This window comes from Amphimedon queenslandica, unplaced genomic scaffold (assembly GCF_000090795.2).
Source record: "Amphimedon queenslandica unplaced genomic scaffold, v1.1 AMPQUscaffold_13285, whole genome shotgun sequence".
NCBI lineage: Eukaryota > Metazoa > Porifera > Demospongiae > Haplosclerida > Niphatidae > Amphimedon > Amphimedon queenslandica.
In genome coordinates, this window is record NW_003546479.1 from 35,844 (window position 1) to 59,020 (window position 23,177).

At 35.4% G+C, this 23,177-nt stretch overlaps 6 protein-coding genes across 7 annotated transcripts; 5 read left to right on the forward strand and 1 right to left on the reverse strand.

Moving 5' to 3' along the window:
- Nucleotides 1–1,550: 1,550 nt before the first annotated feature.
- LOC109583734 (uncharacterized) lies at nucleotides 1,551–2,820 on the forward strand. Its single transcript, XM_019999180.1, has 4 exons — nucleotides 1,551–1,708; nucleotides 1,824–2,114; nucleotides 2,165–2,467; nucleotides 2,521–2,820. The coding sequence occupies exons 1-4, from the start codon at nucleotides 1,657–1,659 to the stop codon at nucleotides 2,682–2,684; spliced, it is 810 nt and encodes a 269-aa protein (XP_019854739.1). The 5' UTR covers nucleotides 1,551–1,656; the 3' UTR covers nucleotides 2,685–2,820.
- Nucleotides 2,821–3,490: 670 nt separating this feature from the next.
- Nucleotides 3,491–4,781, forward strand: LOC109583737 (endochitinase A-like). Its single transcript, XM_019999183.1, has 3 exons — nucleotides 3,491–3,768; nucleotides 3,889–4,356; nucleotides 4,496–4,781. The coding sequence occupies exons 1-3, from the start codon at nucleotides 3,669–3,671 to the stop codon at nucleotides 4,675–4,677; spliced, it is 750 nt and encodes a 249-aa protein (XP_019854742.1). The 5' UTR covers nucleotides 3,491–3,668; the 3' UTR covers nucleotides 4,678–4,781.
- A 174-nt stretch (nucleotides 4,782–4,955) lies between these two features.
- LOC109583738 (A-agglutinin anchorage subunit-like) lies at nucleotides 4,956–6,268 on the forward strand. Its single transcript, XM_019999184.1, has 5 exons — nucleotides 4,956–5,037; nucleotides 5,093–5,374; nucleotides 5,424–5,813; nucleotides 5,887–6,029; nucleotides 6,088–6,268. Exons 1-5 carry the CDS (start codon nucleotides 4,980–4,982, stop codon nucleotides 6,130–6,132), a joined length of 918 nt encoding a protein of 305 aa, XP_019854743.1. The 5' UTR covers nucleotides 4,956–4,979; the 3' UTR covers nucleotides 6,133–6,268.
- A 2,475-nt stretch (nucleotides 6,269–8,743) lies between these two features.
- LOC109583759 (uncharacterized) lies at nucleotides 8,744–11,154 on the forward strand. Of its 2 annotated transcripts, none has more exons than XM_019999204.1 (5): nucleotides 8,744–8,909; nucleotides 8,996–9,364; nucleotides 9,671–9,976; nucleotides 10,032–10,171; nucleotides 10,714–11,154. In XM_019999204.1, exons 1-5 carry the CDS (start codon nucleotides 8,804–8,806, stop codon nucleotides 10,912–10,914), a joined length of 1,122 nt encoding a protein of 373 aa, XP_019854763.1. In that variant the 5' UTR covers nucleotides 8,744–8,803; the 3' UTR covers nucleotides 10,915–11,154. The 2 variants fall into 2 exon arrangements, with proteins under 2 accessions (XP_019854763.1, XP_019854764.1); XM_019999205.1 differs by having other exon boundaries at nucleotides 10,717–11,154.
- A 4,311-nt stretch (nucleotides 11,155–15,465) lies between these two features.
- Nucleotides 15,466–17,510, forward strand: LOC109583752 (uncharacterized). Its single transcript, XM_019999195.1, has 5 exons — nucleotides 15,466–15,640; nucleotides 15,696–16,046; nucleotides 16,231–16,494; nucleotides 16,561–16,691; nucleotides 16,958–17,510. Exons 1-5 carry the CDS (start codon nucleotides 15,574–15,576, stop codon nucleotides 17,267–17,269), a joined length of 1,125 nt encoding a protein of 374 aa, XP_019854754.1. The 5' UTR covers nucleotides 15,466–15,573; the 3' UTR covers nucleotides 17,270–17,510.
- A 71-nt stretch (nucleotides 17,511–17,581) lies between these two features.
- Nucleotides 17,582–23,169, reverse strand: LOC105313538 (uncharacterized). The gene is made up of 6 exons (XM_019999193.1): nucleotides 22,227–23,169; nucleotides 20,174–20,350; nucleotides 19,600–19,756; nucleotides 19,322–19,452; nucleotides 18,968–19,102; nucleotides 17,582–17,989 (listed from the first exon to the last, which is right to left on the reverse strand). The coding sequence occupies exons 1-6, from the start codon at nucleotides 23,151–23,153 to the stop codon at nucleotides 17,885–17,887; spliced, it is 1,632 nt and encodes a 543-aa protein (XP_019854752.1). The 5' UTR covers nucleotides 23,154–23,169; the 3' UTR covers nucleotides 17,582–17,884.
- Between the last annotated feature and the right edge of the window lie 8 nt (nucleotides 23,170–23,177).

A 23,177-nucleotide genomic window follows, 5' to 3' on the forward strand; every position in this document is an offset into this window, starting at 1 on the left:
GAACATAACTCAAAGGTGCTAAAATAATGTTTATACATGCCATTCTCCTCCGTAGACAATAAAGAATTATTCTATAGAGACAATAGGATATGTGCATGTGTACATAAAACAACTGAGAGAAGTGTTTAGGGAATTAGAAGTGCTTAGAAGTGCATTTTGATATATTATTATACTGAAAAGGACAGGCAGCTACATTTTAATAGTATACATTAAGGAAGTAAGCACAAAGAGACCAGAGGCCCTGCTATGCCTACAAGGTATTTTGCTTGAAATGACTATAGGTGATAAATTTGCATTTTAATAATTTTCTCTGATACATATACATGCACTTATGTTGTAATAATGCAATAGTAAAGGTTACATATAAGTGCATCAATTTTAATCAAAATTGAATTTTTTACAAATTTTAAAGTTGCTCCAAAATCAGATCAAAGTCCCTGTACTATAGTACAGGGTCATTGGTTAAATTTCACCAAAAATGACTAGATGAAAATTTTTAATTTTTATAATATCCTCTGATACATATACATGTACTTATGTTGTGTAGAAAGTTTGAGTTGATTCCGATCAAGTTTGGATTTTTTACAAATTTTTAAAGTTGCTTCAAAATTGGACCAAAGTCCCTGTACTATAGTACAGGGTTGTTGGCCAATTTTTGTCAAAAATGACTTGGTGAGAATTCTTCATTTTTATAATTTTTTCTGATACATATACATGTACTTATGTTGTGTAGAAAGTTTGAGTTGATTCCGATCAAGTTTGGATTTTTTACAAATTTTTAAAGTTGCTTCAAAATTGGACCAAAGTCCCTATGCTATAAGAAGTCTGGTAAGCATAGGAGCTCGTTTTCCCGGTATAGCAAGGCTGCAAAAGTCGTGGCAGCCATTTTGTTTGGGGGTGAATCCTACTTAGTAACGCTACCGCGTTACTAATAGTATACAGGGGCTTTGGGTAAATTTTGTCAAAAATGGCTAAGTAAAAATTCATTAGTTTTACTACATTTTCTGATATGTATACATGTACTTATGTTGCTGAACTGTGCCTGACAACAAGCATGTGACATTTACCTGGACTTTACACATTATACATGCATGTATCGTGTATGCCATATATGGTATTAAGTACATAGTAAAATGTGTGTGTCCATCATCATAAGTAGCACATACCTCAAAATGTTAATAACTCAATTAGCAATTGCTAAAAGACTAAACACAATTACACATAAAAGAATGTCCCTTTCTTCTGTCTACAAACAAATAAAGTAGGGGCTTTAATTGGAATATGCACATACATACATACATACATACATACATGGACCATTAATATACATGTATGACTATCCAGTATTGTGTCAAATCTTTGAACTATTCCCTACTCTCTTGTCTCCCCCACTGGTTTATGATAACAATCAACACGTTATAACGTCACTCAGTATATCCTTCTATCACTCTCTAATGTAATAGCATTTGTAAACTGTTTGCATTCTTCACCATTTAAGAGGTGTTGCACCTTCGGTAATCTTCTTTTATTAATGAGATTCATAGAACAATGCTTATTATAAAGGAGGGCCGACTCCATCAAAAAAACATAAAAGCATTTCATAACTATAATAACTGTAACAGCATCATCAACTAAAGGAGAAGAATCAGAACAAAAATGAGAGTCTACTTTATCATAGTCTGCTGCATACTTAGCTTCACCCAATCATGTAAGTATAACATAACACACACACACACACACTAGTCTCGCTAGCCAGACTACACACACACACACACACAGACACATTATAAACACATTTTTATATCTCTCTTTCTTTAATGCAGGCATAGTGCAAGTGTCTCTTAACAATGGGCCCGTCTTCAATGCATCACAAGAAGTTGTCGTACAAGAAGGAGACCACATTTCTGTTAGCTGCAACTATTGTTCATACAAGAACTACATTAAATATCTATTCAAAACAAATCTCTCTGATTACAGTCCACTAGGGATGTTGTATAATGAAAATTATACCACTAGCAGCATTGATACATCTCACTCTTTTCAATGCTGCCAGGATGATGGAGTATGGAACTGCTCATTAAGTACAATTATAAATGTGACAAAACATTCCCCAAGTAAGCAACTCAATATATTAATAACAATTCACTTATTCTTTCTATAATAGATCCCACTGAATGCAATAGCACTCAACCCCTACCAGTCACAGAGACAGTTACAAACACAGAAACAGCTACATCCACTGAAACAGTTACACACACAGAAACAGCTACATATACTGAAGCAGTTACATCAACAATAACTAAAAGTATTACTACAATGGAGCAGCAAGTTGTCCCTACAACAGTCATTAGTACACGCATCATGACTACAACAATAATGGTGACGCCATCACCAAGTATTTCTGATGAAGAACAACAGTCGGCATCTGAGAATATTTACATATACCAATCTGGAGAGCCAACATTGAGTGAGTATTAATCATTGGACTATCATGCTTTTTATTCTGTTTTTATTGAGCAGGTAAAAATTGTGCTGAAAATATAGAGTTTATACTTCCTGTCATTATATTAACTGTGTTGCTGATTGTTACCATAGCAGTGTGTGGGTTCTTACTCATTGTATGCAGATATTATCATAAGATGAAACAAAGCTATGACTTAAAGAATAATGAACAAAAACTATAATTATAACATTTATTAATACTTATTTTTATTTTGTATTGATTTCGCACACTCACTTTTCTGTCTCTTAAAATTCAACATTTTTATTGATTATTTTGCATTTCAAAAATACCCCTGGAATTTTTTTGACATAATTATATTATTTTCAATATTCATTAACCTAGATTCATTGCACTCTGTTGCTGAGCACAGCCCACATATGCACATCATTATTGTTATAAATATTAATGAAACTGCTTATACCACTACACGTGAATGAGAACAATGAATTTAATTGACCTATTAATTATTCATCATCATAATTAATTATCTTAGCTCCACCTATGTGCATTACAATACATGTATATTATTAATACAATATTACTAGTATGATGTACATAAAGTGTCCCCTCTTACGTATACAACATGCCATACACTCCTCCACATCATCATTATAGCTGGTCTATTGGTTTACAATAACAGCTAATTACATTAACTAGTCATTTGGTATTATATTAATATACCGGTATTGTGTAAATATTTTTAACTGTTAACACAATGACAAAAGGTCCATCCCCTGACTTAACTTTCCCTGTACCAATGTATATTATACAAAAGGCTCTACCGGCAATTCTGTTTATCATATTTTTAACTAGCAGAGCAACAAAAGAAAGAGCCAAAGAGAAGGAAAGGAAAGAAGAGAATGGCAGAGAAACTTTACACTATTTTGGCACTGTTTGGCATCATTCTTCAAGCTAATGGCTCAATAACATGTAAGTTAGAAACAAACAAACACTCACTCATAATATACACTGTGCTATAGGTAACCTGCAAGTGAGTATCAATGGTGTTACCAATGGCAATCTTATAATTGAGGCTACAGTTGGTGATACTGCAGTTGTTACTTGCAGCTGCAGTGAAATAAACTATCTAACATATCTGACAAGAATTAACTTGAAGAATTATACTACGTCAATCCCCCTTCTCATTGGTATTGGACACCAGACTATGAATGAAATATTATTGGATCCATTGAGTTTCACATGCTGTCAGCATAATCAAACCTTTCATTGCTCTGCAACAAGATTCCTCAATGTCATACAATCAGGTATGTATAAAATGCATATAGTGTATGTACATGTATGTATATATGCATGTAGGTATGTATGTACTAGTTTCCTACTGACATCATTAGTTTATACATTCTCTCCCTCTCTCCCCCCAACAGAGCCAATAACAAGCTCTTCCACCATCCCTTCATCGTCTCAATGCATTCCACCTTCTAGCTCTACGTTAGCTGATGCAGACTCCACCTATAGTTCATCAATAAAAAGCATCATTAGTTCAGTGGATATCTCCCCCTCATCATCCATTACAAGTGACAATGAACAACTCGTCCTTTCTACTGCAAATACTGAAGTGTCTACTACTTTACACACAGAAACATCTACTATTGTGCAAACGAGTGCTACTCTTACTGCAAATACAGATGCATCTTCTATTTTACATACAAATTTATCTCCTACTGTCCAAACAGACGTACCCACTACAGCAGCAGATGGGCCAGGAGTAGTTACCATAACTAAGATCATGAGTTCTTGTCCTACAGTTCAAACTATTACAGAGTTGATGTCACCTTCACCACTAATGACTACTGTATCTCCAAGAGGACCAGAAGCTACTGCTAACACTTTCTGTGAGTTTTGTATATAGCTTTAATTTTGAATGCAAAATTAGCCCATAATTTCTACATAGCATAAGGGCATCAATATAGATCTATGAAAATGCATAGTTAATTCCCTACTTTATTTATGCCTCTCTCTCTTTTCTTGTAGATGAATGTTTTAACAACAGTGGTTTCATTACGTTTATGGCTATTTTTGTGCTCATACTAATAATACAGTTTCTGGTGTGCATTGCTGTAATCTTGTGCTGTCGATATAGAAGCAAGAAGATGAAATTTGACCATGACCTCACTCTTCAGAACAATTACCAAACACAATCAGCAGACCTGTGATGTACATGTACAGCCCTATGTTAATGTATCGTATCATTATGTAAATTTTGTGTGGGCTACCCAAGGTGTTTTCCCTAATGTTAATGATATTCAAAATTACATAATTAGTATATGACGTGATTGGTTATTATGTCACTTGAAAAGTGATTATGAATTTTATAAAATAAGTGTATTCATGGAGTGACAAAAAGATCCACAACAATAATGAATTCTGACTAGTCATACTAGTGCTATAAAAATCAAAAAACAACAAGCCACTCTCACTTTTATACTCAGCAATAGCAATACTAAAAGGAGGAACTATGAGAAGAGGGCAATTCTTGGCTACTTTATTTCTTATCATGCTCCAAAGCATCACAGGTATGTATATAACATAGCCATACATTATAACCATAGATGCACCTCCCCTCTATAGCTAAAGCAGAAGCACATCTCAATGTTAATGATACAGTCATTGCTAGTCCATCAGGAGCAACAGTAAATATACTGCCTGGAGATAGAGTCTACTTTAACTGCAACTACGCTACAAATCTCATTACATACTTGTACAAAGGAAGTATCACAGGAGGTGGAATGCCGATTTTTGGAGACACATTTAATGGAACAGTATGGACAACACAAGTACTAACTTGCTGTCATCACATTAAAGTATGGAACTGCTCATTACCTACAATACTCAATGTACTACAGCAAGAAAGTAAGTGAATGGTGCACTAATGATTGCAAATGATTGTCTTTATATGTAGATATGACATCCAATTGCTCCAGTGCTATATCTCCCACTCCTTCTCTCTCTTTAACAATGAATTCTCTACTTACTAGCACTGAAATTGAGGAGTCTAGTAGCTACACAATAATGGCCAGTAGCTATACAGAACCAACTAGTAGTAGTAGCTACACAGGATTAACTAGTAGCTACACAGATATAACAAATACGGAATCTATTAGCTCTACAGAATCTATAGAGCCTATCAGCTATACAGAATTAGCTAGTGGCTATACGGAATCAGCTAGTTCAGTAGTGACAGTCACTGAATGCATTATGACATCAACTCCTTTACCAACTCCTACTACAATAACAATACTACGGACAGTTTTCACGGAGCCTACAGCTACTAGTGAAACTCAATATACTTGTAAGCCTATGCATATTGTGCATGCATGTAGAATGGGTCAATAATAATAACATTTATTTATTTATTTTTATAGTTAGCGAATGTTTTAGTAATAACAGTGGTATCATTGCTCTCACCCTCACTACTTTTGTTAGTATCATTTTACTAATAATCCTTGGGTCAATACTAATGGTGATATGCTGCTGTTGTAGGAGCATAAATAGAAAGGAACAAACTGTAAGTCAATATTTTGGCTTATAATGTAAAGAATGACATGTATTCTATTATTTTACAGAGCAGAGGAAAGGCAGGCTATCATGATGATAATGATCAGCTGTAGGTACACATCGCATGAATTTCATTAGCAAATAACTTAATAACTACCAATAGTTAATAAACCTGAATTTAATAAACTAATAGTCAATAAACTAATTTTAATTTGAATACTTCAATTCATTAATGATAATAATATTATGCATTATAATTGTTATTATGGTTGGAAGTCAATGTTCAAATCAGCAGATATACTTGTATCAATAAAAGATACTAAGTAGAGTTCAACTGGCTGCCATGACTATTGCAGCTTTGCTCTTGTCTATGACTTTTGAAGCAACTTTAAAAATTCACAAAAAATCAAAGTTTAATCAGAATCAGCTCAAATTTTCTACACAACATAAAAACATGTATATGTATCAGAATAAATTATAAAAATGAAGAATTCTCACTAAATGATTTTTGGTGAAATTTGACCGACAGCCCTGTACTATAGTACAGGGATTTTGGCCTAATTTTTGAGCAACTTAAAAAAATTTGTAAAATATCCAAACTTGATTGGAATCAGCTCAAACTCTATACACAAAATAAGTGCATGTATATGCATCAGGAAAAAATTTAATTTGACTCTTGTTTGCTTATAAATATGTGAACTTCAAAAGTCAATCAATAATAATAATAATACAAGCAACACAAATCTAAAAGCAATAATAATAATAATAGCAATGCAATGAAAACACATCCTTATAGGAACACTCCCTCTCAAAGTGATTCATAAATTCTTCATAATTGTACTAGAATATGTACTAATCACAACATTGCTCATTAGGTCTCACAATACATTGAAGATAACTAGTACTAACAATTGATTCAATCGATTACCCAACGATAATGTCATAATGTACATATGCAATGAAGCAAGTCACATGTACTTATAACATATACACACACTTATTATACTAGCATTGTTATAATTAAATCAGTAAGCAGCGTGCACTTATAATATTCATACATGCACATGTGATAGCAGCTAATATTATTGTTATTATTATCATGAGAGGAATGTGAAGCACTCACTGGTTGTTTTCATAGGTCTATCCTGTTTGTCAAGCCACGGGCTATTCATAATAGCTATTCTCCTACACCTGATCATACTTGCTAATATCAGGAATAAGAACATAAGAACAACAACAATCCTCCTCTTATAATGATGAAATATTATTCAGAGTCAGTAATAGGAAGCGTATGCATGCCTAAGGTACATGGTATGCAGCGTCCCTCTAGACCTCCACGCATGCCAGTGACACTCCATTTAATGTACAGTAAGAGATAAACAAAGTGAGAGAGAGAGAGAGAGAGAGAGAGAGAGAGAGAGAGAGAGAGAGAGTGGGGAGAGTCAATAATGTAATAACTGAAAAATTTTTAAGGATGAGTGAGTTAAATAATTCCCAGTGATGATCAATTAGTCTATAGTAGCTCTTTTAATGTCTCTTTGTCATGCTTCAGTTATACATGGTATGTACAATTTAACATATAAATACTATTCTATAAAAATAGCTTCATAGAGAACAAAGGCTTAATGAATGTGTGTAGAATTGATGCATCTCTTTGATGAGGGCTACTATGAAATAAGAGAACAATTGCAGGTGCATCGGTGATGACTCACAAAAAATAATACAAATGGTAAGATTATAGGGGACTCGAAAAGAATTGAAAATAAGCAAGAGTACACCCCCCATGATGTACTCTTGAAAAAAGGGATAGATAGAAATTTAGTAAGTAGGAGTAATGTAAGATTAAGTATAAGAGAATATGAAATTACAGACTTGCTTTGGTTCAATAAATACGATAGTTCCTAATTAAATGAAAACATGATAATTGAATGTGGCATGAAACACGATCAGCGAGATTTCAAAGAACTGACATTATGTTTGTGTAACAAGATCAAAATATGATGCCCAAATAACAATAAATACATGCTGTAGCTGCTATAGGCATGTGTATGCACATGCAATACGTACATGCACTCATGATCATGTGTGGTGTGTGGCAAATACTAGGAATTGTACCATTGCAATAATAACACATCAAAAACTCATAAATTTTTATTGAAAATTCATCATAAATCATCCCAACTAGTTTTGGAGTGTCTCTAACAATGGAACAAAATGGAAAACTGGTTACATAACTCAAAGTAATTACAGCAGTCTGTATCAGTGTGTACCGGTATATCTAAGACTCATAGTGCTAAAATTCTCTCCCCCAAGTGTCCCTTTGTTGTGTTTGGGTACATCCTATATCTGTTTGGACAGGTGAACAGATTAAACATTCCTGACACTCTCAGTATGAAAGAGCGAGGCAGCCATTAAATTGAGAACCTTACACTTACAGTGAACACACAAATAAATACTAAAGCCATAATTGCATGCCAATCATTCATTAACACTGAAGTTGCTAATGGGATAAATGGAAAAACAACCTATTTAGATGCAGACTGCAGGTATTGCAAGAAGTCATATAACTGCACAAACACGTTCAAGAGAAATCCTCCAACAGTGTGTGTGTGTGTGTGTGTGCATATGTACAAGCAATTGCATTCCATTCTATGGTTTCATATATGCATGCAAGTATTTGGACAGCCCACTGAATGGCATATTATAAAAGGAAGTAAAGAAGTGATAACTTATTAAGCTTTACTGGTGATTGCAGACACAGCAAAAAGAAGGCAAAACAAGAGAATGGCTCACCATTACAACCTATCACAAAAAAGAACTGCTTTGCTGACCTTCTCTCATTTGATACTAACTGTCTTACTCCTAGAGTGCCAAGCCATTGACAGAGACTGTAAGAAAAGAGAAAGAGAGCTAGTATATATACAGTAATAGCTAGATGCAAGCAAATATCTGCTGTGCTCTTTCCCATTACTTTAGGTCAATTTGAAGGACTGCCAGAGAATGTAAAATCAAGTGATAATGTACACACACTGACTGTCCCTTCCAGTGAATCACTCCTGACACTCAACCTAACCTGCAACTGCTCAGTATACAACCCACAATGGCACATTAGACTGATAGGGAAAGTTAGCCCTGGAGAAAGGGCTAACAGTTTCTATCAACAGGGGATTGAGTGCATCAACAACACCAGACCATGCTCAAGGGATATAGACTACATCAATCCAATCAATAAGTCAAGAGGACTCTATGTCTATTCAAGACAGAACCTAACTCTTACAAGAAGTACTGCAATAATGTGCTATTCTAATATCATCAGAGAAGTGCTGATAGTGTCTTTCACCAATGGTAAGAAAGAAAGAGAGAGAATCAAAAGAGAAAAATTAATTACTATGGTTACAAATGTATGTTGGTACACAATGCTTAATTAAGTATAACACACACAAAGTATGCAATAAATGTTTGTAAACAGATAAAAAAGCATACAATGATAGGCAGTATATTAAAAGTAGCATTCACTTAAAACAAATGTAGTATGACGCTTGTGCATAGGAATGTGGCCCATCATGTACAGACATCAAACAAATAAAGCTATTAGACCATTACATTCCATACCCACACATATAATTACTGCTATCTCCTTCCACATTCCAGACAGAACAGATCAGAGTGGATTAATGTCATCATTATCGATCACTACCAGTACACCTTCAACAGCCAGTGAAGACATACAAACCAGCACTGTATCTCCTACAAGCGCATACACGGCACCCACTGAAGAGACTAACAGCGCTAATGGAGAACATGCTACTTCAATGCAACAAGCCGAAACCATTACAAAGAGAATTACTACCAGCATAGTGAGCATTGTCACTAGTACAGTAAAGACTGGGGGATGCAGTGTAGACATAAAACCAGAGACGATCACTGTTAGGGTTACTCCGACACTTAGCACTGGAGGTAAAGAAATGACTGTAATATAAGATTCGAGTCTTAATATGTCTCTCTCTATTAGATGCTGGCATAGCTGATAGCATAGTAAAATCAGTGGGTGGCTCAACCTCGCTATTATTAATAGTACTAGTGTTGATGCTAATAACACTAAGCATTGGACTCTGTGGTATGATAATATGTATGAAGACAAGAAATAAACAAGTAAGAGAATGACACAACCACTAACATTGTATTAATGATAATATGAACAATGCCACATGCCACAATGACCACTGCATGCAACAATTAATTGGAGTACTATAACCATGGTAAAAAGCATCCAATATATGCTAATCAATTTTACTACTATCACGAGTTCCATATAGGAGATTTTAAGGGCCCATTAAGTGTAATTGCCAATGGAATTTATTACATGTAACACTTATCTACACCTACAGAGTGTCTTTTAATGTGTAAATGCCATCAATTAGTAACAGGAAAATGTATCAACAAACAGAGCTGATACTATACATTCTAACTCAGTTCTTATGAACAAACAGGACATTTCTGTTTGTTCCAATTTATTGCTTCCAGGCACATAACTCACTTTCTTAGTATCCATTAATTGTTTAAGAGTTAGAATGCTCAATGATTGCGTATATTATCAAATAATGTTTCGCCTTGTGGTCAAGTATTTGTAAACTGAATACATAATATGACTTCCTATCCCTCTCTCTCTCTCTCTCCTCTTATCTTCTCTCCAGCAGCCTGTATACAGAGATTATGACTGTCAAAGAAGACAGTCCAACTGCTCAATAAAATATGACCAAGAGCCATCCATTGTATCACCGTGGAGAAACTCCACTTCAAGTCTCCCGACAAACAATAGGAGCAGTTCCTACATTGACAATAACGATAATGATAGAAACCCTAGATATGTTACACTTACAGTATCAGAAGTATAAATGTTAATAATAAAAATAATAATAACGATAATAATAAAAATATGCACTAGCTGTCACATATTTATTACATACATGTATGTAAAATGCACTGTTCCCATGCGTATTATGTCATCACCTCCTACAATATTTATTATTATTAATTATTATTGAATCTCTATTTGAACGTATGTGTGTCGGTCATCATTTCATTTTTGTACCATCCTTATTATTATAAAGAATGTCAGTTATTCCTTTACGTTATAATTCATAAAAAACCCGCCAGCTAATAATGTGCAGGTGTTCATTCATTATGCTGCCATGGCAACGCCAGGGGGAGGGAACAACGGCTGACTATAAAGCTAGAGCACTTACTCTATTTAATGCACAATCATACACAATGATGTGTTAATCATTGGAGAGGCACATGTACAGACACCTACAATGATGAATTTAAGACAAATGTACCTCACAGACAACAAGAACAACTCACCAACAAGTCAATATAAAATACAGATTGAGTCACTAAAACTGTGTGACATATCATACTCAAGGTGGACGACTAGAGACATATATATAATACACAATTGTCTTCAAAATCTTACATTGCAAGAACATTCTTTTAGGCCTGTCAAGCATGCATGAGAGCCAGTTTGGGTGTGAGTAATTAATTGTCACTCAATCTAGCTGTAAGTTGTACGCAGCTGTGAGCAATCAGCTCCAATAAAACCAGTGAGAGCCAAAATTTGACACACCTGCATGGATACAAACGCATACATACAAATGTCATGTACTCACGAAAAATACGAATAATTAATAACAGACACAGCATGAAATTGATACAAAAATACCAGCCTTTACTACATGTTAAGGCGGTATTCTTGTAGTATAGTCCTGCAATTATTCAATAGAATGATCTCACCTTCTAACACATTGGAATGAATGTATAGACTATACTACAGTCTCTAGATGTGTTGTCTATTGTTCATTCAAACATCTTAGGAAGTGAAATATACTACCGTATTCAATAATTGCAGGGAGACAGACAAGAAAGAAAATCATTCACTGGGAGAGACAAAGATACTAATAGCTAATTATAAACGGTCATGCCTAGCCAGAGTAACAGTTGGTATACCATTGAGAATTCATGCCGTCATAGCAAGCATAGACAGGCTATCTGGCATATGACACGTATTGTAAATATTTAATCACAATATCGTAAATCCTTTGTAATGAAATCAGTTCAATTCAATTATAAGTATGCTACAAAGTTAGACAACACGACTAAAATATGTCATGAACATATTGATATCATTATGCAAAGACATGTACTACATTTACTGACATATACAGACATATACTAAAATATACTGGCACATATACTGAAATATACTGATAACAGAGTTATATACACTACATACACTGATGATGACTTGTATATACTTTTATTGCACATAATACAATATTTGTGATAATGTTTATCAAAAAACTGATACCATAAAAAATGTAGCACCTTGTACTACTAATTGGGTCGCTATTTCTAACACATTTCATTTATAATTGGTTCGTTCAAATCCTTGCCTCCCTGTCTCATCTCTCAGTTGGTCCCCTGGACAACAGTAGAGGAATGAGTACCAGCTAATGTTGTATTCCTGTGCAATGATATGTAGATATGTACACATACCACACGTACAGCCATACATGATACATGCAGCCATATCCCATAGCAATGACATGTACATGTACATGTCTAATATTCGGGTATGCATGTACACATATTTCAAGGCATTATACATAGTAAATCTATGTGTATGTATGTGTGTATGTATGTGTGGGTTTATCTACAAAAATCAGACATTATAATGAAATAACAAGTTACAAGTAACATTATTACCTCTCTTACTCTCTCTCTCTTCTCTTTCACTCACTCTCTCTCTCTCACTCACTCTCTCTTCCTCTCTCTCTTCCTCTCTCTCCCTCTCTCTCTCTTCCCATATCATACTACATAATGGAATTAAGTATACATTCCCATCTCTGTTATTGAATTATGTTGATATGTTAGCTACTGCTCAATTCTCACAGGAAGCATTATCATATAACGTTAAATTCCAAGAAAGAGAGAGAGGGAGGGAGGGAGCTAGGGAGATAAAGGAATGAACTAGGCGGAAAACATTGTAAACAGAATAAACATAATAATGTGCACAAAGCAATTCTACTATGTGAGAATGTAAGGTGGACTAATCGATGCATGAAAGTCATGTGATCATAGGTCATGTGATCTCATACAGGTACATTGAGTTGTATGTACAAAAATCAATTGTTTATACAATAGCGCTGAGGTCAATTTTTTGGTTAATGGAACATGATGACCTAGTTAACATACTCTGTGTTGTTTATAAGACAGCAGGTGATGAGAGAGGTTTGTTCAAAAACAAGTTGGACATAAATATACACATAAATATGCATTAAGAGAGAGAGGGGAGAGAGGAGAGAGAGAGAGAGAAAGGAGAGAGAGAGGAGAGAGAGAGGAGAGAGAGAGAGAGAGAGAGGAGGGGGGGAGAGAGAGAGAGAGGGGGGGGGAGAGAGAGAGAGAGGGGGGGGGAGAGGGAAGAAGAAAAAGACTAAAAGATAGAATGATGGCTATTTACTACACTATACTACTACCAAAAATTACAAAAATTATTATGATATTATCATAAAATGCATTATACTCCCACTAATCATTACAAAAATATTATTACTATGAAGCTCATTATGTCAATTAAATTCGCAAAAGATATAAGCATACATAAATTCCTTGAAAATGAGAATTAGTGTATAGTAAAATGTTTTAAAATTGTTTCTATAACTCGTGGTTATATTCAACAATATTAACTATAACTATTACTGTACAGCTGGTTTATTTCGTGGCCTCAAATTATTGCTGTTTACAAAATTTCTGCTATTATTCATTTGATTTTAATAAAATTTTAATAGGATTAATTATAGTGGATTTAAGCCTGCACGAAAATTAACTCCACACAAAATAAATCAGCTATAAGGTATTAAATAATAAATTAATCTGTGTGTCCAGTTTACATAGAGGGATGTGGGATTGTCATTAAAATAACAAAGACACACTTGACACTTCTTTAACACATACAACAACAACAACAACAACAACAACAACAACAATGATAATAATAACGTTATTTATCTTAACTATTATATATGCACGCGTACATTTTACAAGTCACGTGTTGGCAAGGATGTGCCTAGTTACTTTCATGATAAAGAAATGTAAATAGTAATTAAAACTAAATTATACATAAAAGCTTTACATTTGGCTAAAGCTCAACAACGCTAAAACTCCTATATCCCATGCCACTCCTCCAATAACAAGAATCAGTATTACGATAATTAGTGGTTTGTTGAGAGTAGTGGCAAGGAAGATGAAGTCAAGCTTCCTTTAACTCAATAATAACAGGATACCCTCCACTAGTAGTAGTATATAGAATGAGTACTAAATGGAGCACATGTATTGCATGCGCCTTAATAATGTACTCTAGAGTTCCTGAGGATATTCTATGGTTTAATTCAATTATAGTGAGAGTTAAACCATAAAAATAGCTAACTTATGATAATAATACTACTACTGATGCAATAATAGTAATAATAATAAGATTAAAAGCAATCCAATAGGATATGGTATACTTGCATTTAAAAGTATTGAAAACATAGAGAAAGGTATGATAGCAGATAACATGCAATAAAGACTAACATAGTCAATTTAGTATTCATAAAACATGCAGCAAATGTTTCCATGATAATTCTCCACCAGTGTCTGATGGAGTTAGTCAGGTGGAGCCTAGGCCCTGCCTGACTATGATGGAATGTAGTAAAATCATGCATTATAATATAAATTCACATTCCTATGCTATAGATGCTACAATATTTCTACTGTATATTATGGGCTCTGTCAAGGCAATAATTACAGAGTCAACACAACAGTGATATAAGAGTAAAGGGCCTAGCATTCATTTACTAGGAAGTAGGGGTCCCACTCCCTTGAAGAGAAGTGCAATCAACAGGTTAATAAGCACTGCATTCTTGTTATACTAACTATACACAGAGATATCTCATCAATCATTTACTAGGAAGTAGGGGTCCCACTCCCTTGAAGAGAAGTGCAATCAACAGGTTAATAAGCACTGCATTCTTGTTATACTAACTATACACAGAAATATCTCATCAATCATTTATTAGGAAGTAGGGGTCCCACTCCCTTGAAGAGAAGTGCAATCAACAGGTTAATAAGCACTGCATTCTTGTTATACTATACACAGAAATATCTCATCAATCATTTATTAGGAAGTAGGGGTCCCACTCCCTTGAAGAGAAGTGCAATCAGCAGGTCAATAAGCACTGCATTCTTGTTATACTATACACAGAAATATCTCATCAATCTAATATTTAACACTCTGCCACTTTTCTACAACCATTTCTGTCAACAGTGCATACTCAAGATTTCAAAGCCACTCCCAACTTCCCTAAGCAACCAGACAACAGTATAAATAGGAGCATCCTTTCAACTGAATCCCAACCTAGAGCTATAGCTGCTAGCTGCCCTCCTGCAGGCTAAAGAAGAACCACAGCCAATCTATAGTTGTTAACACTCTCTCCAGATCCAACACAAAAATAAAGATGCATGCTATCTGTGTCATGTTCCTTCTACTGTTGATAAAACTGCATCATTCATTAGGAAGAGAATGTAAGAATCATATTCTGCAATGAAATGCCTAATTTTAACGTCTCCTTCTCTGCAGGTGTGATTGAAGGCATCCCAGGAGTATCAGCTTCAGATGACAGCAACATCCACACAATCCTTGTCCCCTCTGGTGAGACTAGCATCACACTGGAGCTCACCTGCAAATGTTCACTGTATGTTCCCCAGTGGCATATTCAAGCTCTAGAGGAGGAGAGCAGTCAGTTCTTTACTCATCCCATCCATTGCATCAATGGTACAAGGCCTTGCAGTCATACCTACATCCCTCGGAACAAGAAATCCCAGGGCCTCTTTGTGTATCTGAGAAATAACTTTACCATCACAGAGAGTACAGCACTGATGTGCTTCTCAAATATTGACAGGGATGCTCTGATTGTATCTTTCTCTAATGGTAAGGATCAAAGCTCCACAAACGCATGCACAGACAGACAGACAGACAGTCTAAACAGATGTACATGTATTTACTCCATGTTGTGAAAGTGTCCAGGTGCATGTATCAGCTGACCTGACCTCAATTTAATTTTAAAAAACCTAATTTTAATTTTTTATCTCTATCTTCTCCCCATTCACTACAGATGATGAAGGAAGCTCCACTGTCATTCAGTCAGTACTGACTACAACAGTAACAGAAACAAAGACAATAACAAGGAGCTTAACAGCAACAAGTACAATCATACGGACTGGTACCACCAGCATGTGTAGCAGCAGCAATAACAAACCAATTAGAGCCACCTCTCAAGATAATACTCCCAGCACATCAATTACTGGAGCCAGTTCTCAAGCTAATACAATCGATGCAACTAATAGTGCAGCAGTAACTCAAACGCCAATTATAGGAGGTAATATTTAAAATAGGGTTTAGTAGTGCATATGATAATTTTGTATCTCTTTCTCTTCTATTGCAGGTACTAAAGGTATTATGGAATCAGTAGGTGGTCCTACATCAGTAGTGTTAATAGTGCTAGTGTTGATGCTAATAGTAATAATCATCGGGCTCTGTGGTGTGATAATATGTATGAAGACAAGAAATAAACAAGTAAGAGAATGACACAACCACCAACATCGTATTAATGATATTAACAATGCCACAATGGGCGGCTACACAAACTGTATTCTCACAAGAGCATACCAATGTCATGAGGCATTAGGAGCAAAGAGAGCTGTAGGAGCATGAGCTATTTGGGAGGGAGAGTATCGTATTTTATCATTTTCATCGAAACGGTGTTCTAATGCCAATAGAAGCCTCATGATAATTAAATATGACATTCTTATCCCACTTTTATCCTTTTATCCTAATTGTAGAGAGAGACCGTGGTACAAGAGATATCAAGTGAATCCAATTCAGCTGATTCCAACAGACTCAGTGACATACCACTGCTCTGGCGTAACTCAAACGCATCCGAGATCGGTGAACTAGCCGCTACTCACATGCCACGATCATTCTCAACTCCGCTGAAAAGTTTATCGACTAGTTATAATACTAATACTAACAACAATAAGGATGACTTTAGGATTGCTATGCATTATATGACGGACACCAGTAGCCCAGCTAATCAACCAGTCAGTGGAGATGATGATGAAATATTTCCAAACCCTGACGCTGAGAATATATGAAGAGCTGTCTCTTTTGAACTTCAATAATTCACTCATTACTAATATCTTCAAATAACTCTGAATTCCTCACATAATAATATCACTCTAAAGCTCCAACAGACTCAATGCTCAATATTAAATGTTATTATTATTATTATAATGTTGTAATTATCATCTTTCGTTGTTTTTAATAACATATATGTATTCACTTGTGTATAGCATAATGATATTTTTTAAAAGTTAACATCCAAAACAAACTGAATAATATGAACCACACACACACACACACACTGTCCATTAAGAGGACAAGCTCCTATTGACTCTGTGACAACATGAATAAGAACTGAGAACTGCTAATAGAAGCATTGAGAATTTCACAAAAACAATAACAATACACCAATTAACAGAGAGAGAGAGGGGGAAAAGGGTCAAGGGAAAAGAGAAGGGAGCAACAATAAGAAGAGGAAAATAAAATAAACAGTTCATATCAAGAAGGACAATAAGAAATAAAAATTTGTATTTCATTATAATACAAGGAAGAGAGAGCAGCCTACATGTACATGATGAAAGTGCTAAGTAACATTACAGAAGTATAAGTTTAAGTAACATTACATATAAGTATAATTAGTGTTAGCTTTATATACGTCTAGGTGTGCTTCTCCTGGGCCGTAGGTCATAACGAGTCACAGGAGAAGAGAAAGAGCTAAACTGGTCATTGTTTATACCACTGTCATCATGAGACTAGAGAGAGGGAGAGAGAGGGAGAGGGAGGGAGAGAGAGACAGAGAGAGGGAGAGGAGACAGAGAGAGGGAAGGAGAGGCGTAGGAGAGTGAGAGAGAGAGAGTGACTATGGAGTCAAAAAGATTAGGAGAAGAGGGACACACACATTCGGGTACACATACATAGCATACTCTTAGATTGTCATAACATATAATTCTAAGAACACATACCCACATACCCACAGAGAGGATTAAACACAAGCTATGATAGTATAGAAGATTGTTGTTATTGCCAAATGTGCATTCCGGAGGAAAGAGAGGAGAGGGAGGAAGTAAAGGATGATCAGCTAATCAAGAGCATGTGTACATGAAAAGAATGAGGAGTATGTCAAGAAGCAACAGAGCGTAGGAAATAGGAGGGATACAATGTATGTCCAATTGGAACAAATTAAGAGGAACAAGCACAACAAGGGAAATGCTCCAAGTAAAAGACCACACAATCAGAACAGAAGGAGAATATAAGCATACATGTACTATAGACGGCAACAAGATGCAAATATAAAAGTGACATTTTTGCTTGACACATATGTATCCTAGCAGCATCGTATCATATATATGCACTGTTGCGAAACATCATTAGCATTATTCCCCAAAACAACTCTATGAGAAGATATTCAGAACTATCCTCGTCCTACGCATAGCTTACCTAACCTACGATCAGAAATCCACCACCCATAACACACGTATACCATTATTCCCCAAAACAACTCTATGCAAAGATATTTCAGAACTATCCTTGTCCTACGCATAGCTTACCTAACCTACGATCAGAAATCCACCACCCATAACACACGTATACCATTATTCCCCAAAACAACTCTATGCAAAGATATTCAGAACTATCTTCGTCCTACGCATAGCTTACCTAACCTACGATCAGAAATCCACTACCCGTAACACACGTATAACAATGGAATGATAATTCCCTGATTTGCTTACCGAGTTCACTCGTTGCTCTTGATGAATTTCAATAGCTCCCAGTCTGTTTCTCCTGTGAGGAGTGATATTATACTGAGGAGCATGGGATAATGGAGGTCTGGGCAACAAAGAATGTTGTAACAATGATGAGGATGACTAATTATTAAAGAGAGAGAGAAGAGGGGGAGGAAATAAAATAGTATGAAAAACCACAAAATTAGGTTGCTGTTTTTCACAAGTAGTGATTAAAAACAAGTTATAAGGAAATGATAACTGAAATAAGTTGAATAGCTCTTTATTATCAAAGGGATCACTCATGTATTAAACCATACTTGTGCATACTATCAAAAGTGGTAATTAATTATTAATAAATACCTCATCGTCTGTTTCTGCTTCTTCTTCAATTGTGTCTATTCGTCCATCAGGTTGATAGGTAGCATCATCATCAATGGACTCCAATGTCACAGCAGTATCGTACATACCTTTCTTTATGTATATGCTGCTCACTATTAATATAAAAATAATAATAATAATAATAGTGTATGTGTACATAGTCTACAGCATTATATAGAGCATTATGTCTATCAATTTTAGAATTTAGCCATAGTCATTATTAGGCTCCACCCACTAGTTACTAATACTTAATAACTCACAAAAGTCCAATAATTGAGTCCCACTCTTTATTTGTTTGTATTCGTCATGAGCCACTGGATCATTGGGATAGAAAGAAGACAATGGGACTCCAGGAGGAGGAGGAGGAGAGAGAGGAGGGACTACTCCATCAAAATCAATTCGCTCATAAGAATCAATCTATAAACAGAGAGAGAGAGACAGACAGACAGACAGAGAGAGAGACAGACAGACAGAGAGAGAATGCACATCAAAGAATACCAATATGTACACATAATCAAACTACATCACTCTAACAAATTAAAGTTCTTGGATTCAGAGGACAAATTGTGATCAATTTTACTATAAAGCAGCCAATTGTGTTAGCCTAAGGTATATAAGTACATTTACACATACATGTACATGTACATGTAATCACAATTACATGCAAGGATGAACTTTATGTCATCATGATCTTATGATACAAATGTAAGCCGTTTTGTTTGCATTCAAAAATGAGAAATATGTGGAGTGACATCAAACTAAACATGCAGTACTACGACGAAACCCATTAACATCAGAGGTGACGGCACTCTCATTGTCAATTCTTAAACTGACCTGGTTCTGAGCCTCATTATCCTTTAGCAGGTGCAAATGATCTTGTATGTCCTTTAATAGTTTCAGTTGCTTTGACTGCATGTCAGAATGAACCAGATAGCACCATAAATAGACAGCTGGAAGTATTAAAATGATAACTGAAGATCTTGAATACCATAAGAATGTATGTAAATAAGGCTAAAGAGAAAGAGAGGAGGAGGAGGAGGAGGAGGAGAGAGAGAGAATTATGAAGTACTGTACTCTAAGTCCATGATATTTTGCCAAAAATGGCTCTAGAGGAGAAAATTTTCCATTTTATATTTCTTTCTGATACATATACACAAGAGTATATAATAGGGAAAGAGAGTATCCAACTGCCCTATAAGGCTGGTGATATGTCTGTGTAAAGTTTACTTGCACCTATGCTTGCACTCTATTTAGCACTTCCTTTGAATTGTTACAAAATGCTAGTTTCAATCTAGAACCAAGTATGAGACAAAGTAAGAATCATTTAGGGAGTGTCATTAAAAACCTTGTCACTCCCAAAATAAGAAAATGGCGTCATTACTGCTTGAGGATGATGTAGAAGAGGTGCCTGAAAATCCTGATCATGAATCTTTTGTTTATAATAGGAAGAATTTTAATGATAGTATGTCAACATCTAAACAAATGATCAAAAGAAAGCGTGGAAGAAGAAAGGAAAATGGCCTTGCTCCAGCCCAAACAAGTCAGCCTAGTAACCAGTCTGCCAAAAGGTGCAAAAGTCATGTGACTGATAATTCAACACGTAAAATAGGCTCTGTTGTCTTTCTGACACTCTTGAGATTGAAACGAATGACTTTCACTGCTTCCTCATACTCAGCTGGGTCAATTCCAGGACAAAACTTAAACAGAAGTGAGTCAGTTGCATACTTTTTACACAAAACTGTCACCTCCTCCTTGGCATTTTCTGGAACTAGAGCACCTTTCTCAAAGTCTCTAAGAACAACCTGAACAACATATTGACAATTTGCTTTGATAACAATCCTGACCCGGCTTGTTAGCCCTAGTGGAGGGTGGTTAAACAACTTCCGATGAGATAACACCAAGCACTGCTCGTCTTCATATACACACTTCTCTGTAACAAACCCTTTAAAATGACTCTGAGCATTATATAAGTCGTCCATAAGAGACATTTCTCCATTGACAACAGCAACAGGACCTCGAACAGGACAAGCGGCCATTTTATTATGTTAACTATCACGTGATCTAAGTGATGTCATTATTATTATTATTAAAATTAACTTTCAAAAAATTCATTCCTAGTCTTAGCAAGCTATTTACACGTAAGGAGCTAACGGTAATAAACGAGAATATTCGTAAAAATACTAAGAAACTTTACGCAGACATATTACCAGCCTTATAGGGCAGTTGGATACTCTCTTTCCCTATTATATACTCTTGATATACATGAGCTGATTCCAATCAAATTTATTTTTTACAAATTTTTAAAGTTGCTCAGAAATCAGGCTAAAGTCCCTGTACTATAGTACAGGGCCAATGACCAAATTTCATCAAAAATGGCTATGAGAGAATTCTTCATTTTTATAATTTTTTTCTGATGCATATACATGTTTTTATGTTACGTAGAAAGTTTGAGTCAATTCCAATCAAATTTAGATTCTTTATGAATTTTTTTGTCAATAATTTTCCATTGTGCCATTGACCCATATCTGCTACATGTAAATGGTATGGAAACTAACAATTTCCAATAAAATAAATAAAACACTAATGATCAGTAATGCAAAGGCATTGATGCGTGTACATACCAAATCCAATTATATTTTTGTAAACAAATAAACTCGTACATGTAACACAGTAAAAGCAAACTTGTATTCAAGTATCTCCTACTACATACATGTGCACATGTACATAAAAAAGACATTTATCATTAATTATAATTAATGGGGGCAGTTACAAATAAACACATTTGCATAATAATTGCACCGTAGCCTAGCTACTTAAATATACTAAAATATACAGAGATATAGACTACTTAAAGTATACAGAAGTATACAGGGTTATACTAACTTACCATCATTTGTGGTGACTGTAGTCCAAATAACCAAATAAAAATTTGTCTGATTCCACTTTCAAGAATGAAGTAAAAAAATAAAGTGACATATAACCATAAACGAGAGTATCCAAATTGAGGGAGGAGAGTTAAAACAATCAGGGTTAAAAAGAAAAATAAAATAGTTCCAAAATACGTGACTTCTCCTAGTATGCTCGTTAAAAACCACTGGATCCCATCGAATCCTTTATTCAAGTTGCTAAAAATAGAGTCGAGCAGCAATTTCTGTTTCTCCGCTTTCTCTATCATCTCTTCAAAATAATTGCTAAATCTAGTATGGCCGGCCTGTATAGAGGAGGCTATCTTCTGCTCGTGTGACAATATGTCTCTCTGGTTTGAGAGGGAGGTCGATTGAAGGGTTTCCATTTTCTTATGATACTCGAGACTTTCCTCTAACTTGCTGACGACTTCCGTCGAGGTTTTGCCCAAATCGTTGATAGTTCTCTCCGTTCTCTCCCTCCAAAGCGTGCTCTGAAGGTAGAAGCACATGTGAGACGAGTGGGTGAAGAATTCGGTGTATGTTTGGAATGCAAAGTTGTCCATGACGTTAGGAGACGTGCAGTCTCTTATGCTCTGCCCACCAATACAAGGGTATGTCCTCCTTCCTGACCTCTCTAAGTGACAGTTGGCAAACGAGAGAGCTAGTCGACTCTGCGAGGTGTCTGATAGGTTCTTACAGCTCGTCTCAAGGGACACCAGGGCTTCTTTCCAACAAGTACTGTGTTGGGCCTCACGACGAATCTGCTCGACTTTCTCTTCTCCTATTTTTCCCCAGGTGTTGGATGGATTTTCTTCGTATACTGGGACGTTTTCTTTATCAGCCATTAAAGGAGATGCCATGAGGAGAAGAAGGAGAGATTTATAAACAATATGCATGAATGCTGCCATTTTTGAATTTAATTTTAATATTAG

What these genes read in the sequence shown, in the direction of transcription:
- LOC109583734 (XM_019999180.1), top strand. Translation starts at nt 1,657, where the DNA reads ATGAGAGTCTACTTTATCATAGTCTGCTGCATACTTAGCTTCACCCAA. An exon ending in ACTTAGCTTCACCCAATCAT is followed by an intron (nt 1,709 to 1,823) that starts GTAAGTATAACA and finishes TCTTTAATGCAG; the next exon opens with GCATAGTGCAAGTGTCTCTT. An exon ending in ATCTGGAGAGCCAACATTGA is followed by an intron (nt 2,468 to 2,520) that starts GTGAGTATTAAT and finishes TTTATTGAGCAG; the next exon opens with GTAAAAATTGTGCTGAAAAT.
- LOC109583737 (XM_019999183.1), top strand. Translation starts at nt 3,669, where the DNA reads ATGAATGAAATATTATTGGATCCATTGAGTTTCACATGCTGTCAGCAT. An exon ending in CCTCAATGTCATACAATCAG is followed by an intron (nt 3,769 to 3,888) that starts GTATGTATAAAA and finishes TCCCCCCAACAG; the next exon opens with AGCCAATAACAAGCTCTTCC. An exon ending in AGCTACTGCTAACACTTTCT is followed by an intron (nt 4,357 to 4,495) that starts GTGAGTTTTGTA and finishes CTTTTCTTGTAG; the next exon opens with ATGAATGTTTTAACAACAGT.
- LOC109583738 (XM_019999184.1), top strand. Translation starts at nt 4,980, where the DNA reads ATGAGAAGAGGGCAATTCTTGGCTACTTTATTTCTTATCATGCTCCAA. An exon ending in CAATGTACTACAGCAAGAAA is followed by an intron (nt 5,375 to 5,423) that starts GTAAGTGAATGG and finishes CTTTATATGTAG; the next exon opens with ATATGACATCCAATTGCTCC. An exon ending in TAGTGAAACTCAATATACTT is followed by an intron (nt 5,814 to 5,886) that starts GTAAGCCTATGC and finishes TTATTTTTATAG; the next exon opens with TTAGCGAATGTTTTAGTAAT.
- LOC109583759 (XM_019999204.1), top strand. Translation starts at nt 8,804, where the DNA reads ATGGCTCACCATTACAACCTATCACAAAAAAGAACTGCTTTGCTGACC. An exon ending in CCAAGCCATTGACAGAGACT is followed by an intron (nt 8,910 to 8,995) that starts GTAAGAAAAGAG and finishes CCATTACTTTAG; the next exon opens with GTCAATTTGAAGGACTGCCA. An exon ending in TCCGACACTTAGCACTGGAG is followed by an intron (nt 9,977 to 10,031) that starts GTAAAGAAATGA and finishes TCTCTCTATTAG; the next exon opens with ATGCTGGCATAGCTGATAGC.
- LOC109583752 (XM_019999195.1), top strand. Translation starts at nt 15,574, where the DNA reads ATGCATGCTATCTGTGTCATGTTCCTTCTACTGTTGATAAAACTGCAT. An exon ending in TCAAACGCCAATTATAGGAG is followed by an intron (nt 16,495 to 16,560) that starts GTAATATTTAAA and finishes CTTCTATTGCAG; the next exon opens with GTACTAAAGGTATTATGGAA. An exon ending in TGAAGACAAGAAATAAACAA is followed by an intron (nt 16,692 to 16,957) that starts GTAAGAGAATGA and finishes TCCTAATTGTAG; the next exon opens with AGAGAGACCGTGGTACAAGA.
- LOC105313538 (XM_019999193.1), bottom strand. Translation starts at nt 23,153, where the DNA reads ATGGCAGCATTCATGCATATTGTTTATAAATCTCTCCTTCTTCTCCTC. An exon ending in ATAATGAGGCTCAGAACCAG is followed by an intron (nt 19,757 to 20,173) that starts GTCAGTTTAAGA and finishes CTCTGTTTATAG; the next exon opens with ATTGATTCTTATGAGCGAAT. An exon ending in AAGAGCAACGAGTGAACTCG is followed by an intron (nt 17,990 to 18,967) that starts GTAAGCAAATCA and finishes CCCTCTCTCTAG; the next exon opens with TCTCATGATGACAGTGGTAT.